Here is a 25,274-nt window from a genome sequence, read left to right as displayed (position 1 = left end):
CAGTACATCTTGCCAAGTTCTACTTCTATGGTGGAGCTATAAAAGACAGAATGTTCTGTTTGCTTCAGCTAACTAAAGACAAACCGGCTGGCCTCAGTCACGTATATTTGTGTGATATAAGCACAGTTATCATACCAAATGAATATATCCTGCAGTTGAGGGCTAATAATAATAAACCCCCACTATGGTTTAATTAAAAGTTGGAGCCCTGAAGCATCTTGCCAAAGTCTTGTACCCACACTCCACGTGCACCATAGGCTTTGGCTACTGAAAGAGAACACCTAAACTCTTCATGTCTGTGGTGCCATCTACCCAATGACCTGTCTAAAACCAGTTCTATGGCAGAAAGGTTCCATCTTGGATGGACCGGAATCGCTGCAGTGGGTCTTCACCTGGGTTGTCCATTTGTAGTGCGGCATCTGTCGCTCTCTACCGCTCTCCCTTTTCAGCAAATTGAAAAGTTCTGTGGCCATTAGGGTATGTGCACATGTTCAGGAATTTTTGCGTTTTTTGCGCGATAAAAACGCTTTAAAAACACATAGATATGCATCCTATCATTTAGAATGCATTCCGCATTTTTTGTGCACATGATGCATTTTTTTCCGCAAAAAAAAACGCATTGCGGGAAAAGAAGCATCATGTTCATTATTTTTGCGGATTTCCCATTGTTTTGGAGTGTCCGGAAAAAACGCAAAAAAACCGTGCCAAATCCGGGCAAAAAATGCGCAAGAAACGTGAAAAAAACACATGCAGAATTCCTGCGGAAAACCTCAGGTTTATCTCAGGAAAATTCTGCATGCATTCCGGACGTGTTCACATACCCTCAAAGTACCTCACTGCACTGACTTTTTATCCAAAATAATATATATTTAATTGTGAATCCTATGTCCACACCCCAGAAACAAAGTGATAGCTGTATCTCACGAGGCAATTGGTTGAGGGGGACTAAAACATGTCAACCCCCTGTTAAACCTGGTTGAGTTGAGAGGTCTGTTAGTGGTTTAGGTAACAAATTGTTTATTTATAGACTCAAATCTAGTATAGTAATTTCCATAATCGATCACAAACCACACTGTTTAGTGGCAATGTTGCAAAAAAAAATAAATAAAAAGTTGTGCACCTCATGAGGAGTCCGGCATGCCTGGTTCTTGGGTTCCTGAGCCTCTATCTTGGGATTGCAGCAAGTCCTAGTAGTCAGACACGCAGCAATCAGTAAGGTATCATATTTCATATCCTATGGCTAGGGTAGAACTTAATATTTTGGGACTGACTCTAAAAAGTTTAGAGACTTGATCAAAATGAACCAAGAACATTTTATTTGTCTACTATTGTCCCAATAGGGATATATTTGGTGTAATGCTTTCATTTAATTTGGCTTGGTTCGTACTTTTATAATGAGATTAGATTTTAACATAGACTTTGAGTTCTAGTTAGATGTGGCCCATCCGACAGTTCATGTACTGTAGGTTCACCTTTGCTTCCTAAATGATGTTTGATTTAAATCTTTGAAACCATGATACATTGGCATTTCCCAACTTGTACACATCATGTTTTAGTTAGGATTTGGATGGTATTTTGATATTGAAGCTCTGTTTTTGATGCAAACTTGTTTATCTGTATGCTTTGTTGATTACCCTGTTCTCCTTACTCTACTAGCTATGATCCATTTTTATTTATTTTTTTCTATTACAAGGGTTTTTGAATATGGTTTATACTGTCAGCTGTTTAAAATGTATACTTTTTTCCCTCTGAAAAGTGTGCGTATAAAAAAAATGATCACTATTCATTGGCAAATGTGCATGGCATGTCTTTTATTTTTAAAATCTTTGTGCCTCTTTAAAAGAAACTAGAGATGAGAGTCGATTTCACTTGAATTTTATAAAATTGTCTGGATCTGACAAATTTGAACAAATTATAATAATAATAATAATAAATTGAGACTCGATGTGCAAACATCACCAAAAAAATGCAAGTTACTTTTACACAACTATACTTTTACACAATGGAGAGCATTGCATCAGCCAGAGAAGACTTAGAATGACCTTCAGCAACTCCAGGCAGACTTCCCAATAATAACTTACAGCTGCAATAGCCTCTATAAAAGCCAAGACAGGGAATTCAGCTCCCAAACCATTTTGAAGTGAATCCGTTTAGTGAGAGGATATCACAGCTTCACAATAGAAATGTGAATAAAAAGTTAAAACAAACTAGTTATATATTATACAAATTGTGTGAAGAACTGTTACCATCCGGCATTTACCCATAGCCATATTTGGTCTCTTAGATATTGCTAAGGATATGTTTCTGATAAAAATGTGCAGGACAGTCTTAAAAGACCTCAGAGTATTATACATGTCTTTTCTTGCAATTCATCTCAAATTTATTCGCCACCGATCAAATTCTTTGAAAAATTTGCCAATTCTGGCTTTTTCGAATTTCAAAAGATTCAATCATCTCTTCCAGAAAGGTAAATATATTTTAGGTCCTCTCATCTTGGCTTCAATACTAATGTTTAGTGTGAAGCTAAAGGCAATTTAATACACTGATTCCAGATTAGGAAATGGATATTGTCCGTTATATGAAGTATTTGATATAAAGAAAACCTTCTGGATCTGCTGATTGCTCTGCTGGCTGTCCTCCATAGTGCCTGTTGGGGTTAATTTTGGTATCAGTCATTTTCATTTAAAAAGGAGTCTCCTTTAAGAAGATAACGGACTGCAATTAAATCAGGTTTTATGTTCCTCATCTCCCTAGGACAAACCTGTCAACTTGTTGACATTTCAGGAAGTCTCGCTGATTTTTTTTTTTTTTTTTTTAGCATTTAGAGGTTTAATAGACTTCAGCAAAATCCTAGACCTTTATTAAAATGTCATTTTAGTGCCACCAGTTTTAAGACTTTGGAAGCTGACATGTCTGCTGGAGAAGTGACAGTTCTTTTGTTTCTTACCTTTTTACAAATTAATGTTCTTTGTCGCTGTCTGGCAGTTCTGCAGCGCAAGAACAAACTATTTCCATCTCAAGTAGGTACACCTACAGCTTAGTGCAGGAGCTAAATCATGAGACAGTCTACAAGGAAAATAAATTGGGATATCTCTATTGTATGTACATAGTCATTTGTGGATGGTGTTTTATATATATATATATATATATATATATATATATATATATATATATATATATATATATATATATATATATATATATATATATATATTTTATTCCATGTACAACCCCTGGCAAAAATTATGGAATCACCAGCCTTGGAGAATGTTAATTTAGTTGCTTGATTTTGTAGAAAAAAAGCAGATCACAGACATGGCACAAAACTAAAGTCATTTCAAATGGCAACTTTCTGACTTTAAGAAACACTGAAAGAAATCATGAACAAAAGATGTGGCCGTCAGTAATGGTTACTTTTGTTAACCAACCGTAGGGGAAAAATTTATGGAATCACTCAATTCAGCAAAAATGCTGAAAGAATTGACATTTATTTTTTCTAGTAGTATTCTGAATATGAATTTGACATTAGCCGCTTTAGTGTAAAAATGCTCCATTTTATTTCCCCCTCTTTTATTTTCATGCTTTAAACTTGGGAACAAATTTCCGCATCTAAATTTGAGCTATTTTGAGTTTCCATCCAACCTTTACATCCATGTCTGATTCTTCCATTTTATTAGCTGTTTGTCATGTGAGTCCTTGAAAAATGATTTTGGTGGAGAAGCTTGACATTTAAAGTTAATTACCGTTGTGTGATTGCTAAGTGTTGAATCTGTTTAATATTATTATTATTTTTTCTGCTTCTCTGAACTCATTGAAGAATGACAGTGGCTGGTGTCACCGACCTTCATTCTATTGCTCTATGCCTCAGTGATCAATTAGGACTGTATGCTATCACTGCTCACAGCTGCATCAAACCATTTTACTAAATGACAAAAGGCAAGAAAAGCCAGTTAGATTGTAGCTGAATGTGTTTGAGTGAATCCTACTACAATTCATTCTCCCTTGGCCGTTTGTGCTTATTTACGCTGTATTTGTGGAGGAGAGGAGGACAAGTATTGTTATGTGAGCAGCACAATGATACTCGGTATGTCTCGAATCGTCAGGTCCAACTTAACCCCTTCACCCTTCAGTCACTTTGTGGTAATAACTCTAGAACGCTTCAACAGATCATACTGATTATGAGACTTTTTTATGACATACTGTACGTCATGATAGTGGTAAAATTTCTTCGATATGACTTAGGTTTATTTGTGAAAAAAAAAATTGGAAATTTGAAATTATGAAAATTTTTCAATTTTCAAACTTTTAATTTTCATGCCCTTAAATCCGAGAGATATAACACACAAAATCGTTAATAAATAACGTTTTCCATATGTCAACTTTACATCAGCACAATTTATTTTCTTAGGAAGTTATAAGGGTTAAAAGTTGACCAGTAGTTCTTCTTTTTCCAACAAAGTTTGCAAAACCATTTTTTTTTTTTTTTATGGACTGCATCACATTTGAAGTGACATATTTTAGTATTGCAAGGATAATAGGATAAAATGTATCACAACATTTGTCAGACAATTTCTCCTGAGCATACCGATTCACCATATGTGGGGGAAAAACACTGTTTGGGTGCATGGCAGAGCTCAGAAAAGAAAGAGCGCCATTTGACTTTGAATGCAAAATTTGCTGGATTAATCAGCCGACGTCATGGTGCACTTGGAGAGTCCCTGGTGTTCTTAAACAGTGGAAACCCCCTGCAAGTGACACCATTTTAGAAACTAGACCCCTCAGGGAACTTATCTAGATATGTGGTGAGCACCTTGAACCCCCAGGTGCCTCACAAAAGTTTATAACATTGAGCCGTAAAGGAATAAAAAATCATTTTCCCCACGAGGTCTTTTTGCCCCAAATTTTGCATTTCCACAAAGGTAACAGGATAAATTGCACCATACAATTTGTTGTGCAATTTCTCCGGAGTGCGCAGATACCCTACTGCTAAAATACTGTTTAGGCTCACGGCAGGAAAAGGATTGATGTTTTAGAACGCAGACTTTGATAGAATGGTCTGCCTGTGTCATGTCTTGTTTTCTAGAGCCCCTGATGTGGGAATTTTGGATGTTTTGCGTTGTCATTATGATTTAAAAAGAGAAAACACAGTAGTTTGACAATAAATGACTCTGCCCAACCACTAACCATGAATGGAGAAAAAGATTTGGTGTTATCATTCATATTCTCTGAAAAAGGCCATGAAAGCAAAAATTATGCTGGGGTTTGTAAAATATTTGAGCACAACTGTACCTTGAACCCCCAGCTGCCGCACAGAAGTTTATAATGTAGAGTAGTAAAAATAAAAAAAAAAATCACATTTTAACCCCAAAACATGTTTTTAGCCCCAATTTTTAGTTTCACAAGGAGAGCAGAAGAAATTGGACCCCAAAATGTGTCATGCAATTTCTCCTGAGTACATCAATACCCCATATATGGTTGAAAACTACTTTTGAGGTACAGTTCAAAGGAGAGACGGAGCAATGTTGGCAAATGGCACTTCAAGTCTCGCCGTATGGCTATCCAGTACTTATATACAGGAGGCATCCTTGAGTGCAGAATTTTCTATAATACCTTGCAGACTTTGTATACAGAGCCTCTAAGTGCTAGAATAGCAGAATCTCCCCTCAAGTTACTCCATTTTGGAAATTATACCTCTTTGGGAATTTATCTACACATGTTGTGACGATTTTGACTCCATGGGAGTTTTCCAGAAACAAGCAGCAGTGGGTGTCGCTGAGTCAAAATTGCAAACTGCCTTTCTAGTGACCAGTACGTTGTAGTGTCTTTATATTGTGTCCAACTCGTGCACCTGTAAATTAGGCGGGATCTCATCGCTACAGAAATGTCAAACATGTGGGCACTAAATGTGATTTAGATCCATGGGGCTCAGAAGGGAGAGGGCATTTGGATTTGGGAGCACCGAATTTGCTGAATTTCTTTTGGGCCGTTTTGCTTTTTCCAGACCCTTTGTGCTAACAGTAATGTGGAAACCCGCTATATTTCCGTTAACAGATGACGGACTTGAGTGGGGACTTGCTTTTTTGTGGATGGAGTTAAAGCTTTTATGGGGAACATTTTACATAACAATTTGGAACACATTTATCTTGTGCTCTATACTGAGCACGTATATCAGGTATTCACTTTAAACCTTTGAGTGACGTAATTCAGATGAAACCCACTGTAATAAGACAGCAGAATTACTCTGGACTCCATCTGGCCTCTGTTTAGTGGTGTCCTTTTTTTTTCAAAAGGTGCACAAAACTGTGGCAGACGGCACTTTTATGCACTTCTAATAAAAAGACGGATGCTGCCGGATCACAGGACAGAAGGTGTCCACGGTGCCTCAATCTGCCTCATTATAGGGAATTGTGCGCCTGGGGTTCCATCTAAATTTACATGGAAACCCTAGTGCAAGCGCTCAGTGTATAGTGCAGGATAAATGTGAGCCGAGTCTTAGGCCGATGTCCCACTTGCAACTGCAATTCAAGAAACTCGCGCCTCGATATCCAGCACTGCCGCCGGCGGTTCGGACCAGAGAATTCATCTGCTTAGAAATACATGCAGACATACACTCCACGTGAGTTTCTCACATTGCAGTTGCAAGTGGGACACCAGCCTTACTTCAATCTTTTGGAGGCAGAATGAAAGTCAACAACAGGTAAAGAATTGTTTTTATTTAATTTTTATGCCGTTCCTCATGCGTTATAAGTGATTAGAAGACTTTTCTTCGGGTTGGTGTGCGATTACAGCGATATCAGATTTATATTGGGTTTTTCTTTGACTGCTGTCACACACTAAAAGACGCTTGTTTGAAAGCTGACATTTCTGCTGAGTCATGTGATGGCTTGTTTTATGCGTGACAAGTTGATGTTTTTATTGGTATTTGGATTTTTTGAGGCAGAAAAAACAAACCAATGTAGGAATTGTGTTTTGGCTTTTTTTTTTTAAGTTCCGTCCTCATGTGGTTACGTTGATAAGGAAACTTTATTCTTTTGGGTCAGTACGATTACAGTGATACCCCATTTTATATATTTTTTTTTTCATGTTTTGGTACTTTTATGCAGTGTAACCGATTTTTAATTTTTTAAAAAAAAATTGTATTGCTTAATTCTGAGAGCTATAACTTTTTTTTAATTTTTGGCTGATGTAGCTGTATGAGAGCATGATTCTTGCGGGACAAGTTGACTGTTTCAGTGATACTATTTTTATTTACATTAGTCTCTTTTATCACGTTTTATTACACTTTTCAGAAATCTTTAGTTAACAAATCAATATTTTGTGGAATAACCATGATTTTTAATCACAGCTTTCATGCGTCTTGGTATGCTTTCCATCAGTCTTTCACTCTGCTTTTGGGTGACCTTATGCCACTCCTGGTACAAAAATGTAAGCAGTTCTTTGTTTGATGGCTTGTGACTCTCCATCTTCCTCTCGATTACATTCCAGAGGTGTTTAATGGGCTTCAGGTCTGGAGATTGGGATGGCCATGACAGGGATTTGATGTGGTGGTCCTTTATCCACACCTTGATTGACTTAGCTGTGTGGCATGGTGCATTGTCCTGCTGGAAAAAACAGTCCTCAGAGTTGGGGAACTTTTCCTGAGCAGAAGGAATTAACCTTTTTTCCAGGATAACCTTGTATGTGGCTTGATTCATATGTCCTTTGCAAAGATTAACCTGCCCAATTCCAGCCTTGCTGAAGCATCCCCAGATCATCACTGATCCTCCACCAAATTTCACAGTGGGTGCAAGACACTGTGGCTTGTAAGCCTGTTGTGAATTTGGATTCTGGGCTCCCCCGGTGGCCGCTTGTGGAATTGGACTTGTCATCCTCTTTCCTGTTTCACCTGATTCCATCAGTAGTGGGTGTCGCTATTTAAGCTCATTTCTCTGGTGGTTTCTTGCCGGTCAACAATGTTATCTGATGCCTCTCAGTGCTTGTTCCTGCTTCTAGACTACTACTAGATAAGTTGGACTTTTGTCCATGTTTTGTTTTGCCTATTTGTTCCAGTTCACAGCTGAAGTTTTGTTACTGTGTCTGGAAAGCTCTCGTTGATCAGGGATTGCTACTCTGGCGTTATGAGTTAATGCCAGAGTTTAAGGTAATCTCTGGATGGTGTTTTGTTAGTGTTTTTCTGCTGACCATGAAAGTATACTATCTGTCTTCTGCTATCTAGTAAGCGGACCTCAAATTTGCTAAGACTATTTTCCTGCTGCGTTTGTTGTTTCATCTGAACTCACCGTCATTATATGTGGGGGGCTACTGTCTTCTTTGGAATATTTCTCTAGAGGTGAGCCAGGTCTTATATTTCCCTCTGCTAGCTATTTAGGTCTTAGGCCAGAGCTGGGCATCTAGCGATAAATAGGAAATGCTACCTGGCTATTTCTAGTTGCGCGGCAGGCTTAGTTCATGGTCAGTATAGTTCCATCTTCCGAGAGCTTGTCCCTCTATAGGCTTGCTATGATCTCTGCCTGCAGAGATCATGACAGTTTGACCGGCCCATAAAGTGTTAAAGACCCAGGTTGAGAAAGGAGAGCTATAAGAAGTCTGCTGAAATTTTTTTTTTTTTTTTTTTCCTCCAGTCTGCCTTGCTGCAGTCTTTTCTCTCTCTCTCCTCCTAATCTCTGTATGCTCTGTGTGCACCTGACAATAATGGATCTCCAGAGTGTAACTGCGGGTTTGAATAATCTCATCACGAAAGTACAAAATTTACAAGATTTTGTGGTACATGCTCCGGTATCTGAGCCGAGAATTCCTTTGCCGGAGTTCTTCACAGGGAATAGAGCAAGCTTCCAGAATTTCCGAAATAATTGTAAGCTTTATTTGTCCCTGAAGTCTCGTTCAGCTGGAGACCCTGCTCAGCAGGTTAGGATTGTGATTTCCTTGCTCAGGGGTGACCCTCAAGATTGGGCCTTCTCATTGCCAGCAAGGGATCCTGCGTTACGCGATGTGGATGCGTTTTTTCTGGCCTTGGGCTTGCTTTATGAGGAACCTCATTTGGAACTTCAGGCAGAAAAAACTTTGATGGCACTGTCTCAGGGGCAAGACGAAGCTGAAGTTTTCTGCCAAAAATTCCGTAAATGGTCTGTGCTTACTCAGTGGAATGAGTGCGCCTTGGCGGCAACTTTCAGAGAAGGTCTCTCTGATGCCGTTAAGGATGTTATGGTGGGGTTCCCTTTGCCTGCAGGTCTGAATGAGTCCATGACAATGGCTATTCAGATTGATAGGCGTCTGCGGGAGCGCAAACCGGTGCACCATCTGGCGGTGTCTATGGAAAAGACGCCAGAAAGTATGCAGTGTGATAGAATTCTGTCCAGGAGCGAGCGACAGAATTTTAGACGGAAGAATGGATTGTGTTTCTATTGTGGGGATTCTACTCATGTTATATCAGCATGCTCTAGGCGTACAAAGAAGCTTGATAAGTCTGTTTCCATTGGCACCATTCAGTCTAAGTTTATTTTGTCTGTAACCCTGATTTGCTCTTTGTCATCCATTGCCACGGACGCCTATGTTGACTCTGGCGCCGCTCTGAGTCTTATGGATTGGTCCTTTGCCAATCGTTGTGGTTTTGATTTAGAGCCTTTGGAGACTCTTATTCCTCTGAAGGGGATTGACTCCACCCCATTGGCTAATAATAAACCACAATACTGGACACAAGTAACCATGCGTATCAATCCGGATCACCAGGAGATTATTCGTTTCCTGGTGCTGTATAATTTACATGACGATTTGGTACTGGGATTGCCATGGTTGCAGTCTCACAACCCAGTCTTGGACTGGAGAGCAATGTCTGTGTTGAGCTGGGGATGTAAGGGTATTCATGGGGACGTACCTTTGGTTTCTATTTCGTCGTCCATTCCCTCTGAAGTCCCTGAGTTCCTCTCTGATTATCAAGACGTCTTTGACGAACCCAAGCTTGGGTCGTTACCTCCGCACCGTGAGTGCGATTGTGCCATAGATTTGATACCGGGTTGTAAATATCCAAAGGGTCGTTTGTTTAATTTGTCTGTGCCGGAACATGCTGCTATGCGGGAATATATAAAGGAGTCTTTGGAAAAGGGACATATTCGTCCATCTTCTTCTCCCTTGGGAGCTGGGTTTTTCTTTGTCTCAAAAAAAAACGGCTCTTTGAGACCATGTATTGATTATCGGCTTCTGAATAAGATCACTGTTAAGTATCAATACCCATTGCCATTGCTTACTGATTTGTTTGCTCGTATAGAGGGTGCTAAGTGGTTCTCTAAAATTGATCTTCGTGGGGCGTATAATTTGGTGCGGATCAGGCAGGGGGATGAGTGGAAGACCGCATTTAATACGCCCGAGGGCCACTTTGAGTATTTGGTCATGCCTTTTGGTCTTTCTAATGCCCCTTCAGTTTTCCAGTCTTTTATGCATGATATTTTCCGCGATTTTCTGGATAAATTTATGATAATATATCTGGATGATATTCTGATTTTTTCTGATGACTGGGACTCTCATGTCCAGCAGGTCAGGAGAGTCTTTCAGGTTCTGCGGTCTAATTCTTTATGTGTGAAGGGGTCTAAGTGCGTTTTTGGGGTCCAGAAAATTTCCTTTTTGGGGTATATTTTTTCTCCCTCTTCCATTGAGATGGATCCCGTCAAGGTGCAAGCTATTTGTGACTGGACTCAGCCCTCCTCTCTTAAGGGTCTTCAGAGATTTTTGGGCTTTGCCAACTTTTACCGCCGATTTATTGCTGGTTTTTCGGATGTCGTTAAACCACTGACTGATTTGACCAGACAAGGCGCTGATGTTGCTAATTGGTCCCCTCATGCTGTAGAGGCCTTTCAGGAGCTTAAGCGCCGTTTTGCCTCTGCCCCTGTGTTGCGTCAGCCTGATGTGAATCTGCCTTTTCAGGTTGAGGTTGACGCTTCGGAGATCGGAGCTGGGGCAGTGTTGTCGCAGAAAGGTTCCGACTGCTCCGTCATTAGGCCTTGTGCCTTCTTTTCTCGCAAATTTTCGCCCGCAGAGCGGAATTATGATGTTGGGAATCGGGAGCTTTTGGCCATGAAGTGGGCGTTTGAGGAGTGGCGCCATTGGCTCGAGGGGGCTAGACATCAGGTGGTGGTATTGACTGACCACAAAAATTTGATTTATCTTGAGACTGCCAGACGCCTGAATCCTAGACAGGCGCGCTGGTCTTTATTTTTTTCTCGCTTTAATTTTGTGGTGTCATACCTACCGGGTTCTAAGAATGTTAAGGCAGATGCCCTTTCTAGGAGTTTTGACCCGGACTCTCCTGGTAATTCTGAACCCACAGGTATCCTTAGGGAGGGAGTAATTTTGTCGGCCGTTTCTCCTGATCTGCGGCGGTCCTTGCAAGAGTTTCAGGCGGATAGACCGGATCGTTGTCCGCCTGATAGACTGTTTGTTCCGGATGATTGGACCAGCAGAGTCATCTCTGAGGTACATTCTTCTGCATTGGCAGGTCATCCCGGAATTTTTGGTACCAGGGATTTGGTGGCAAGATCCTTCTGGTGGCCTTCTCTGTCACGAGATGTGCGAGTCTTTGTGCAGTCATGTGACGTTTGTGCTCGGGCCAAGTCTTGTAGTTCTCGGGCTAGCGGACTGCTGTTGCCCTTGCCTATTCCTAAGAGGCCTTGGACACACATCTCGATGGATTTTATTTCAGATCTGCCTGTTTCCCAGAAGATGTCTGTCATCTGGGTGGTCTGTGACCGTTTCTCTAAAATGGTCCATTTGGTTCCTCTGCCCAAGTTGCCTTCTTCTTCTGAGTTGGTTCCTCTGTTTTTTCAGAATGTTGTCCGATTGCACGGTATTCCTGAGAGTATTGTTTCTGACAGAGGTACCCAATTTGTGTCTAGATTTTGGCGGGCATTCTGTGCTAGGATGGGCATAGATTTGTCTTTTTCGTCTGCTTTTCACCCTCAGACTAATGGCCAGACCGAGCGGACTAATCAGACCCTTGAGACATATCTGAGGTGTTTTGTCTCTGCTGACCAGGATGATTGGGTTGCTTTTTTGCCATTGGCAGAGTTCGCCCTCAATAATCGGGCCAGTTCTTCCACCTTGGTGTCCCCGTTTTTCTGTAATTCGGGGTTTCACCCTCGATTTTCCTCCGGTCAGGTGGAATCCTCGGATTGTCCTGGAGTGGATGCGGTGGTAGAGAGATTGCATCACATTTGGGGGCAGGTTATGGACAATTTGAAGTTGTCCCAGGAGAAGACTCAGCGTTTTGCCAACCGTCATCGTCGTGTTGGTTCTCGGCTTTGTGTTGGAGATTTAGTGTGGTTGTCTTCTCGTTTTGTCCCTATGAGGGTCTCTTCTCCTAAGTTTAAACCTCGGTTCATCGGCCCTTATAGAATATTGGAGATTCTTAATCCTGTTTCTTTCCGTTTGGACCTCCCTGCGTCCTTTTCCATTCATAACGTTTTTCATCGGTCGTTATTGCGCAGGTATGAGGTACCTGTTGTACCTTCAGTTGAGCCTCCTGCTCCGGTGTTGGTTGAGGGTGAGTTGGAGTACGTTGTGGAGAAAATTTTGGACTCTCGTGTTTCCAGACGGAAACTCCAGTATCTGGTCAACTGGAAGGGTTACGGCCAGGAGGATAATTCTTGGGTCAATGCATCTGATGTTCATGCTTCTGATCTTGTTCGTGCCTTCCATAGGGCTCATCCTGGTCGCCCTGGTGGATCTGGTGAGGGTTCGGTGCCCCCTCCTTGAGGGGGGGGTACTGTTGTGAATTTGGATTCTGGGCTCCCCCGGTGGCCGCTTGTGGAATTGGACTTGTCATCCTCTTTCCTGTTTCACCTGATTCCATCAGTAGTGGGTGTCGCTATTTAAGCTCATTTCTCTGGTGGTTTCTTGCCGGTCAACAATGTTATCTGATGCCTCTCAGTGCTTGTTCCTGCTTCTAGACTACTACTAGATAAGTTGGACTTTTGTCCATGTTTTGTTTTGCCTATTTGTTCCAGTTCACAGCTGAAGTTTTGTTACTGTGTCTGGAAAGCTCTCGTTGATCAGGGATTGCTACTCTGGCGTTATGAGTTAATGCCAGAGTTTAAGGTAATCTCTGGATGGTGTTTTGTTAGTGTTTTTCTGCTGACCATGAAAGTATACTATCTGTCTTCTGCTATCTAGTAAGCGGACCTCAAATTTGCTAAGACTATTTTCCTGCTGCGTTTGTTGTTTCATCTGAACTCACCGTCATTATATGTGGGGGGCTACTGTCTTCTTTGGAATATTTCTCTAGAGGTGAGCCAGGTCTTATATTTCCCTCTGCTAGCTATTTAGGTCTTAGGCCAGAGCTGGGCATCTAGCGATAAATAGGAAATGCTACCTGGCTATTTCTAGTTGCGCGGCAGGCTTAGTTCATGGTCAGTATAGTTCCATCTTCCGAGAGCTTGTCCCTCTATAGGCTTGCTATGATCTCTGCCTGCAGAGATCATGACATAAGCCTCTCCAGGTCTCCATCTAGCCATTAGACGACCAGGTGTTGATCTGGTGATGCTTCAGCGAGGCTTGAATTGGGCAAGTCAATCTTTTGCAAAGGACGTATGAATCAAGCTGCATACAAAGTTATCCTGGAAAAACAGTTGATTCCTTCTGCTCAGGCAATGTTCCCCAACTCTGAGGACTGTTTTTTCCAGCAGGACAATGTGCCATGCCACACAGCTAGGTCAATCAAGGGGTGGATGAAGGACCACCACATCAAATCCCTGTCATGGCCAGCCCAATCTCCAGATCTGAAGCCCATTGAAAACCTCTGGAATGTCATCAAGAGGAAGATGGATAGTCACAAGCCATCAAACAAAGAAGAACTGCATGACAAGACGCATGAAAGCTGTGATTAAAAATCATGCTTATTCCACAAACTATTGATTTCTGAACTCTTTTGGAGTTAAAACATTAGTATTGTTGTTTCTAAATGATTATGAACTTGTTTTTTTGCATTATTTGAGGTCTGCAATCAATGCATTTTTTTGTTATTTTGACCATTTCTCATTTTCAGAAAATAAATACAAAATTTATTGCTTGGAACTTCGGAGACATGTTGTCAATAGTTTATAGAATAAAAGAACAACTTACATTTTACTCAAAAATATACCTAGAAAGAGAAAAATCAGACAAACTGAAAATATGTAGCGGGTATGTTATGTGTAAACAGTCTGATAATGTAAAAAACGCTAACAACCTCTTTTACATCTGAACATGATCATTGTGTTTAAATATTTCCAGTGGAAATTATTATACAATCTCCATCAAGAAAAATTCAAGTTGTTCTATGGGGTCCTAAACCAGCCAACAGTAGGAACACGCTATTAATTTTTTCAATTTTTTCTTATGTGCCTCGCTGTCTTTACTCCTACGTTGGGGAACGGTTACAGTCATTCTCCCTTTGTGATGTAGATCAATACTTGCCACAAGCATTTGCAGCGTTTGAGTGACACGTGGCAGACTTCCAGATAGAAAATTGCTTACATATAGCTTGTGTTACACACTTGCTTACAGTGCTTGTTGGATCAATGTTGTATAATATCCCCAAATATTGGACAAAACAATTAGTGCTGTTCTCTTTTATGCTAAGCGAAGATTCAAAGTGTGTTGTTTTTTTTAATGTAATATTTGCTATCGTATTCTTCAGAAGTTTAAAAAATGACAGGCACAATTTTATACAAAGATGTACCGTTACTAGGTTTGATGGAAAAATGATGCAGGTGGTGAACGAGACGTGGGTTCGAAGAAATTCACTGAAAAATAACTTGTATTCAAAAACATCACAAAAATAAGGGCTATAATTACCAATACCTGGTCAACTTACTAATGATGATATAAGGCGGAGGTAACACTCTCACACCTATCACCTATGGGGGAGGGGTGGGTTGACTAATATTCTCAATGCACACAGATAAGGCTTGTATAGTATGCTAATTGCACAGTTTTTGTTTTTTCTAGTGAAATACCTTTAACCCCTTCATGACCAATGACATATACGTAAGTCTTTGGTTGGGTCCCTGCCTTTTATGCGGGCTCTGGCGCTGAGCACGCATCTTTTTCTGCACTTGATGACTGATTTAAGCAGATCTTGGAGGGGAGTGTGGACCACCTAGACATAATGGAAAACTGATGTAGTTAGTCATCGTAGGAACTAGTTTATTCTCGCACCTCTACTATAGTCTTGATGTCATTGATGTGCCCATAGGTGTTTGAAATGTTGAACTTCCCCCTACTTTTTTTTCCTTAGGTCATTTTTAATTTATTTATTTATTTTTTCTTTACAGCCAATCATTCTTGAAGACTATGCAGACCCATTTGATGCCAAGCAGGGCCCGGGAAGCCAGACAACTGCCGAAATAGTGACTGAGAATGATGGCTATATGGAGCCATACGAAGCTCAGAAGATGATGGCAGGTAAACAAATCTCCGGATACTACTTGTATGTGAATTAATATTTATATGCCATGTCCTTGTGAAGTCAACACAGATATTTTTTCCTATTCCATAGTAAATAGTGTAATGTAAACTTGCTACTTATGAATTGTTTCATTAGGAACATTAAAGATTTGACAGAGGTTCAAAAGAGAAAAAAAATCGTTAAATTACTTGGACATGTTTAATCACATGCTCTTGATACACGAAAAAGATTTGTTCATATATATATATATTTTTTTTTTCATCATTGTAAAGGCTGAAATAAATGCTAAAACTGCCTCCACTGTATCTCACAGGAGCGAAGAGTGCAAGGTTAAAAGCTTTCCTCTTGTAAAATACTTAAGATCTGGAATAAATTGGTTTAATTATTGATGACTTGCTGGTCCTTAGCGTCATTTACATTCATAAGTGAAAGTCTCTTGTATAAGCAGTGCTGTACAATAATGCAGAATGTTCTGAGCACTGGAACACGCCGTCTTATGTGTTTTCAGATTGATGGGATCACATCTCTCATTATTATCTCTGCTTGGATTTTATGAACTTCGGCAAAATAGAGAACACATATATTTTTTTTCTTCTCTGTCTAACAATCATTGTGAAACTTGGGATACAATTTAGGGTTTTGGAACAACATGAACGTGGAAAGATTTGCTAGATTTATAACTTTGTAGGAAGAAGAGATGAGCGGATCAGTCAAAATTTGAATTCTTGTGCATTTTCTCTGGACAAATTGTCTCTTCAGAGAGGAAGAGGACTAGAACTGTAGAACTTGAGTTCTAGTCCTCTTCCTCTCTGAAGAGACAATTTGCGTATTTCCCAGATGAGAATTGCAGCTAAAGTCTCCTCATCTCGGCATGCTTGACATGTCACGCTCGGCAAAGAGAGATGTTACCCCTTGGATCCTGGTCAGACGCCTCTCACACAGCCAAACCAGATTTCACACTTTGTGTTTCGGGGTGCTGCCCCTCATCAGTGTAGTGTCTGCAAATTGAGATTCTGGTTTTGGCTTTTATCCTAAGTCATGTGACAAGGCTCGTTAAAGGGTCGACATTGACTGTTAGGATTGCTACTTCCAATAGGTGGCACTAAAGTTCTAGTCCTCTTCCTCTCTGAAGAGACAATTTGCATATACTATATAAAGGATATTTCAGTAAGTTGGTTGACATTGACAACAAAGATTACATCTGTGAAATTTAGAACTGGTGATGACAAACATAAGAATGGTGATAGCGTTCTGTGTATTCCTAAAATGTGTTGGTAAGAAATGTTTTCCACAAGAATAACCTCTCGTCCTCCATTGACTAATAAGGCGGCTGCTGTAAGCTTTGCATCTCCTGTTGTATTAGTTTATATAAACTTCGATGAAATTTCTGCTTTCAATTAGTTTAATACATCTTTTGAGATGCCGGATATTCCCTTCGCTGTCCATTTCCTCATTCTAATTAGTGTCCTCAGCATTTGCTGAACTTGTTAACTCTTCAGTTGGGTAGTCCGTCACCGCCAAAATGTGCTGTTCTGCTGAATGGTAAGCGGACTCCAGCTGTGCACAGAATTAGCAATATCTCTGGATACTTGCAAAGCAAAATGTGCCGATGCTGAAGAGTAAGAATTACCGAATAACTAATTTGGGTGATGGATTAAACAATGACAGCAAAAAATTATATTGGTGACTTTAATATTTATATTGCACTTGCTAAGGTCTAGTAAAATGAATCTACACCAGTTTATCAGGATCAGTGCTGGATTCATTAACTAATATTGATTACTGAAGGCTGCTCATCAATTCTTAGCTGACTGCTTTAACTTATTATGTTGTTCTGCTTCACAAGAGAGCTTTTCCAAGGCTTTTCCTTGAATCTTTATCTGACATGTGCTGAGCCTCTCTGATATGTAGTGAAGGAAACCTATTACTGGGTCATTTCAGTTTATAGTTGGGTGATGGGTACAATACAATATCATTAACACTTTCTACAGTATACTATTACCAATGGTAGTTTTAGATGGTAAGGAAATCAAATGGGTCACTAGAAAGGCCTAAATAATGTTGCATCTAAGTCCTTCATGCACACAACCGCAACCAAGTTATGTTTTGGAGATACACAATAAAGCAAATAGAAGTTTGTTCTAATGGATTCCTGTTAGTTGTAGGCATGTTAAGCTGTATGATATATTAGGCTACATTCCCACAATGAGTATTAAAGGTAAGGTACCGCGTTTGTAGATCATTCATTAATGAATGTAATGTAGCATAACATGCTGTTATAACCAAGATTTGAATGCATGTAAAACAGATTTCGTGTGTTATACCAGTAGAAAGAAGGAACTGGGGGCTGACATCTTGGTTTCACAGCAGTAGCATGTCACTATCAGTGTCAGAATACGGCACCCCATGGACATAGGGTCCGCGGCGGTCTATTGTCTCCTATCTTTAACATTGGAGAGGCGTTAGCAGTGAGCTGGGCACGCCTCTGTGGGCTGCACAACTCACTGCTGTAGGTGTGACTAGCAGCCATTTTACTATAGCCCAGTGCTCTCTGCCCAGATACACCTGCTCTCTATCGCTGCAGGACAGAAGCGCTGACTGAAGCCAGGAAAGTGGGGAGTGCGGGTGATTTACCTCCCTGCTCCTCTGTCTGTACTCCAGGCACTGCACGTTCTGAGCAGACATCCTCTGCTCCTCACACGCTGCCCTCCCTGGTGCTTTTGCTTCTATGTCTCCGCCTCCTCACACACAGTCCCGGTAAGCTGCATTCTCTCCCCCCGTGTCGCTCTCCCTCCTCTCCTCCCTGCATTCTCTCCCCGTGTCCTTCTCCCTCCTCTCCCCCTGCATTCTCTTGTCGCTCTCCCCTCCCCCCCGTGTCGTTTTCTCCCCGCCCCCCCTCCCCCCCCATGTCGTTCTCTCCCCGCCCCCCCTCCCCCCGTGTCGTTCTCTCCCCGTGTCGCTCTCCCTCCTCTCCTCCCTGCATTCTCTCCCCGTCTCTATGCGTGTGTGCAAGCATCGTCCGATGGGACTACAAGTCCCATCGGGCTATGCCTGCTACACTGACAGTGATTGACACATTAGCCAATGATGGGACAGTAGTAGTCCCATTATCCGGCTAATGTGTTGAATGAAAAAAAAAATACTCCATACATGCTCCATACATATCCCATACATACTCCATACATGCTTCATACATGCTTCATACATACTCCATACATGCTTCATACATACTCCATACATGCTTCATACATACTCCATACATGCTCCATACATGCTGCATACATCCATACATGCTACATACATACTCCATACATACTCCATACATACTCCATACATGCTCCATACATGCTGCATGCTGCATACATCCATACATGCTACATACATACTGCATACATACATCCATACATGCTCCATACATACTCCATACATGCTGCATACATCCATACATGCTACATACATACTGCATACATACATCCATACATGCTCCATACATGCTCCATACATACTCCATACATACTCCATACATGCTGCATACATCCATACATGCTACATACATACTGCATACATACATCCATACATGCTACATACATGCTACACACATGCTACACACATGCTACATGCTACATACATCCATACATGCTACATACATCCATACATGCTACATACATACATACATCCATACATGCTACATACATACATACATCCATACATGCTACACACATACATACATCCATACATGCTACACACATACATACATCCATACATGCTACATACATACATACATACATACATCCATACATGCTACACACATACATACATCCATACATGCTACATACATACTGCATACATGCTACACACATGCTACACACATGCTACATACATACATCCATACATGCTACATACATACATACATCCATACATGCTACACACATACATACATCCATACATGCTACATACATACTGCATACATGCTACACACATGCTACACACATGCTACATACATACATCCATACATGCTACATACATGCTGCATACATACATACAATACATACATATAGACATACAGTACATTAAACATAGATTACATACTCACCATTACTTGTCATTTTGATCCCCGAAGCCAGTGTCATCTGTAAAAGATGTGAAAAAAACAAACAACCAATATACAATATATGTTTAATGTACTGTATATCTATATGTATGTCATGTATGTAATGTATGAATGTACTGTATGTAGCATGTATGTAGTATGTATGGAGTATGAATGTAGGATGTATGTATGTATACGTATGTAGCATGTATGGAGTATGTATGGAGTATTTTTTTTTATATTCAACACATTAGCCGGATGATGGGACTACTGCTGTCTGGAAAAATCAGATGATGAGGAGTGCAACTCAGTGCTTGGACTGGCTGCTGGCTCTGTCAACCCGACCATGACCATTCCGTATAAACAGCCCAGAACTACATGGGAGGACCTGGTCAATGACCTGAAGAAAGGTGGGACCACAGTCTCAAAAACATTACCATTAGTAACACACTGAGCCGTCATGGATTAAAATCCTGCAGGGCAAGAAAGGTCCCCCTGATCATGCCAGCACATGTCCAGGCCCGTTTGAAGTTATTCAGTGACCATCTGGATGATTCAAGGGAGGCATGGGAGAAAGTATGTGGTCAGATGAGACTAAAATAGAACTTTTTACTATCAACTCCACTCACTGTGTTTGGAAGAAGAAGGATGAGTACAACCCCGAGAACACAGTCCCAACTATTAAGCATCGTTGGGGAAACATGATAATTTGGGGTTGCTTTTATGCAAACGGGACAGAACAACTGCAATGTATTGAAGGGATGATGGGTGGGGTCATGTATTGCTAGACTTTGCCCAACAACCTCCTTCCCTCATTGAAGATGGGTCGTGGCTGGGTCTTCCAGTATGACGATGACCCGAAATGCACAGCTAGGGCAACTAAGGAGTGGTTCCATAAGAAGCATTTCAAGGTCCAGGAGTGGCCTAGCCAGTCTCCAGACCTGAACCCAATAGAAAATCTTTGGAGGGAGCTAAAACTCAATGTTACACAGCAACAGCCCCCAAACCTGAAAGATCTGAAGAAGATCTGTATGGAGGAGTGGGTCAAAATTCCATCTGCAGCGTGTGCAAACTTGGTCAAGAACTACAGGAAACGTCTGACCTCTGTAATTGCAAACACAGGTTTCTGTACCAAATATCAAGTTCTGTTTTGCTTACATATTAAATTTTCATGTAGTAAAAATGCAAATTAATTTTGTAAAAATCATACAATGAGATTCTTTTGGATTTTTTCTTTTTTTAAGATTCGGTCTCGCAGACCTCTCCATTTTTTGGTTCGAATACTTATTTCCCCCCTACTATGTATGTATGTATAAAAAAAAATATATATATATATATATATATATATATATATATATATATATATATATATATATATATATCTATCTATCTCTTCTGACAACATGTCTCCGAATTTCCAGGCAATAAATTTAAGGAGAAATTGTCAAAATAAATTAAAAAACAAAACTAAACAAAAAAAACAGGGCTTTCAGACCTCAAATAATGCAAAGAAAACAAGTTCATATTAATTTAGAAACAACAATACTGATGTTTTAACTCGGGAAGAGTTCAGAAATCAATATTTTGTGGAATAACCATGATTTTTAATCACAGCTTTCATGCGTCTTGTCATGCTTTCCAGCAGTCTTTCACACTGCTTCTGGTGCAAAAATGTAAGCAGTTCTTTGTTTAATGTCTTGTGACTATCCATCATCCTCTTGATTACATATGTATTCAATGGGGTTCAGGTCTGGAGATTGGGCTGCCCATGACAGGGTTTTGATATGGTGGTCTCTTAATTTTTGCCAGAGCTGTATATTTATGTACTAGATGTTGGCCCGATTCTAACGCATCAGGTATTCTAGAATATGTATGTAGTTTATTTATGAAAATTTCAGAATAATGCAATGAATACACAGGATTTGGACGGCCGGGAGCACAGCTACGTAGTATATAGCACAGCCACGTAGTATATAGCACAGCCACGTAGTATATTGCACATCCCACGTAGTATATAGCACAGCCCACGCAGTATATAACACAGCCCACGCAGTATATAACACAGCCCACGCAGTATATAACACAGCCCACACAGTATATAACACAGCCCACGCAGTATATAGAGCAGAGACGTAGTATATAACACAGCCCACACAGTATATAACACAGCCCACGTAGTATATAACACAGTCCACATAGTATATAGCAATGTGGGCACCATATACCTGTTAAAAAAAAGAATTAAAATAAAAAAAATAGTTATATGCTCACCTTCTGGCGGCCCCCGGATTCAGCCCAGGCCTTTAGCGATGCTCCTCGCAACGCTCCGTTCCCAGTAATGCCTTGCGGCAATAACCTGTGATGATGTAGCAGTCTCGCTACCTTCTTGATGCAGCAGGAGGCTCCGTTACTAATACATTGTGCAATAATTTTCATATTCTGTGTGGCGCACACTTTAGTTTTGTGGCTGTTCAGAAGGTACACCTATTTTAAAGACACGTATTTCACAAATCCAGTCAGTGTAAGGGTGAAACCAAAACACTCCATTCATTTTGTTGGACATACTAGTCTGGCAGCATTTTTAGTGTGAAAAAATCTGAGGTATTTCACAAAGGTCTGAACAATTAGTCACAGGAGTTCAGGAACTTGTACCAGAGGAAAATCAGCACATTCCCTGCTGTTAGATTATATGTATGTAAATAATTGGTTTTGCACAATCTTAGAATGTGTGGAATGATGACTGTCAGCAGAGGTTTTTCAAATTTTTGTATGTAATTTTCTTTTTGTGTTGAAGCGATTTCTTTGTTGGCTCTAAACTTAACATTTCTTCTACACCTAAAGGTTTATTTAGTATGTATGGTATATTGTAAACTTAAGAATAATGGTTTTATATATAATGTGTAATTGTGCAATATTTTTAGTAAATGAATTTAAAGCAACCCACCGTCATGGAAAGTGACTACACCTATCACATTTTTAGTCACCCTACCTATGCCCTCTACCCCCCATTGCTCAGAACGACATTCTAGTCCTCTTGCATGAAAGATTGCCATTGGATTCGTATGGGGGGAGCACAGTGGTAAGTCCAAAGCATGCCTCTCCTGCCTTCACTGTACTGGTGGACAGAAACGTTAGGGGAGCTATAGCTTAGACTAACCACTACACTACCTATGTCACTGTCGCAACCCCGTTGGAAGCATGGAAAATGGAGCGCCAATCTGAGCAGAGGAGGCGGCTGTGGAGCATAAGGTACAGTGACTTTACATGAGAAGCAGTGTAGTCACGTTTTAGTGTCAGGGTAGAGGATCATTTTAATGGTTGTGGATACCTATTGACATTTTAGAAAAAAAAATCTATATTTTTAAAACCAAAGTAACCATTAAGTTTGCATTCTTCATTATTTCATTCATTTTCAGATGTCCTGATGTGTAGTTAATTGCCTATGACAAGTTTTTAGAATCTGGCGCTGGTTTTCCTCCCAGTAATATAGGCTGGATCTTCAGTAGCTCATATATCTGCACAGCTTCTATCCTGCACCTATTTCCTATTCATGTGCTCTCCTGCTTGCCTGTATCCTGTGTTTGTTCTTTTTCTGCCTTTCTCTGACACTCCGGATGGTTTTACCCCCACCCTCTCTCCTCTTCACACTGCGCTCCTCTCTCTAAGGGCTAATGCACATGACCAATTTTCTCAGATCAGTGCTATCCATGATCTTCACAGGAAATATTAATGAAAATGTATTGATGTAGTGGGCAAAACCAAATAGTGATGGTATTATGGTAAACCATAACAAATTAGACATGAAACAAAGCAAGAAAAGGAAGTATGCATATAGTGGGATCACCATAATAAAAGATAAGTAACTTTATTTAAGGTTAAAGGAAAGGTGCCGCAATTTTGTTTTTGTATTAAAAATGATTGTTTATAGAAACAATTATCTTTAATACAAAATTATTTTTTTTAACCTTAATATCTTTTTTATTATTAATAATTTTTGCAGCCACTGGGCGCCGCCATTTTGATTTGCAGGAGTGTAAGAGTCCCAGCACGACAGTTTCTCTCTGCACTTACGGCAGCTCTGTGCATAGGACTCAGCAGTCGGGAGCCGACCTCATTATCTCCTGCTCTGATCTGGCCACGCCCCCTGGGCTGTCTCCACATCACAGCAGAGGCAGGAGGTCGGCGCCATGTTTCTTCAGCCCACAGTGTGTGAGCTCCACTGTGACTGAGAGCTGTGCTGTTGGAGGGGCAGCTCCAGCTGCCTCTCCTCTCACACTGTCAGCAGTCGGCTGTTCCCTGTCCTCTGGTGCCTGGTGCCCTGGCTCTAATCTCTAGAATCGCTAGAGAGGGTGAAGTGCTGGGGTCTGATGTCCTCTATCAGGAGCTGCAGAGAGGTAACAGGGGGGGAGGGGGAGGCTCTGTGCTGCTCCGACCCTGACTCACTGCAGCCACTGATCAAGGACATCAGACCGTGTATCTATCACTATACTGTGCTGAGCCATGTATCTAATCCTCTCCTGTATGATACTGTCTGCTGTGCCCTGTACCTAATCCTCTCCTGTGTGATACTATGCTGAGCCATGCATCAAATCCTATACTGTACTGAATGCTGAGCCGTGTATCTAATCCTGTATTGTGTGATACTGTCTGCTGAGCCGTGTATCTAATCCTATCCTGTGTGATACTGTGCTGAGCCGTGTATCTAATCCTATCCTGTGTGATACTGTGCTGAGCCGTGTATCTAATCCTATCCTGTGTGATACTGTGCTGAGCCGTGTATCTAATCCTATACTGTGTGATACTGAATGCTGAGCCGTGTATCTAATCCTATACTGTGTGATACTGAATGCTGAGCCGTGTATCTAATCCTATCCTGTGTGATACTGTGCTGAGCTGTGTATCTAATCCTATCCTGTGTGATACTGTGCTGAGCCGTGTATCTAATCCTATACTGTGTGATACTGAATGCTGAGCCGTGTATCTAATCCTATCCTGTGTGATACTGTGCTGAGCCGTGTATCTAATCCTATACTGTGTGATACTGAATGCTGAGCCGTGTATCTAATCCTATCCTGTGTGATACTGTGCTGAGCCGTGTATCTAATCCTATCCTGTGTGATACTGTGCTGAGCCGTGTATCTAATCCTATCCTGTGTGATACTGTGCTGAGCCGTGTATCTAATCCTCTCCTGTGTGATACTGTCTGGTGAACCGTGTATCTAATCCTCTCCTATGCACTCCTCTCCCCCCTGCATATCTTTCCCCATTGCACACACAACTCAATGCGTGCGATAACAGGAGCTGCAGGGGTCATGCTGTATTATGGCATTATGTGAGATCTATATGACGGTATTATGTGATCTGTATGGTGGTGATTATGCTTGATCAGTATTGTGAGAATTATATGGTGGTATTGTGTGTGATCTATATGGCGGTATTATGTGAACACTGGCAGTATTGTGTGATCTATATGGTGGTATTATGTGAGAACACTGGCAGTATTATGTGTGATCTATATGGCGGTAAGTGAGAACACTGGCGGTATTGTGTGATCTATATGGTGGTATGTGAGAACTGTATGACAGTATTGTGTGATCTATTTGATGGTATTGTGTGTGATCTATATGGCGGTATTATGTGTGATCTATATGGTGGTATGTGAGAACTGTATGACAGTATTGTGTGATCTATTTGATGGTATTGTGTGTGATCTATATGGCGGTATTATGTGTGATCTATATGGTGGTATGT

At 40.8% G+C, this 25,274-nt stretch overlaps 1 protein-coding gene and 1 long non-coding RNA gene across 9 annotated transcripts in view; one reads left to right on the top strand and one right to left on the bottom strand.

The window, feature by feature from the left end:
* The window catches only part of LOC143775603 (uncharacterized), a 40,975-nt gene extending 18,670 nt beyond the window's left edge, over positions 1-22,305 (bottom strand). Inside the window, exon 1 of the long non-coding RNA XR_013215674.1 lies at positions 21,795-22,305. This is a non-coding gene — a long non-coding RNA (uncharacterized LOC143775603). The remainder of the gene's footprint in view (positions 1-21,794) is intronic.
* SHF (Src homology 2 domain containing F) overlaps positions 1-25,274 on the top strand; it is a 378,212-nt gene that overhangs the window by 81,874 nt on the left and 271,064 nt on the right. For all 8 annotated transcript variants that reach the window (XM_077263935.1, XM_077263933.1, XM_077263932.1 and 5 more), the window contains exon 2: positions 15,300-15,429. In XM_077263935.1, the coding sequence (XP_077120050.1) occupies positions 15,300-15,429 (130 nt within the window). The remainder of the gene's footprint in view (positions 1-15,299; positions 15,430-25,274) is intronic.

The sequence above is a fragment of the Ranitomeya variabilis genome, chromosome 5 (assembly GCF_051348905.1).
Source record: "Ranitomeya variabilis isolate aRanVar5 chromosome 5, aRanVar5.hap1, whole genome shotgun sequence".
NCBI classification, from domain to species: Eukaryota; Metazoa; Chordata; class Amphibia; order Anura; family Dendrobatidae; genus Ranitomeya; species Ranitomeya variabilis.
This window is presented reverse-complemented; position numbering and strand designations above follow the sequence as displayed.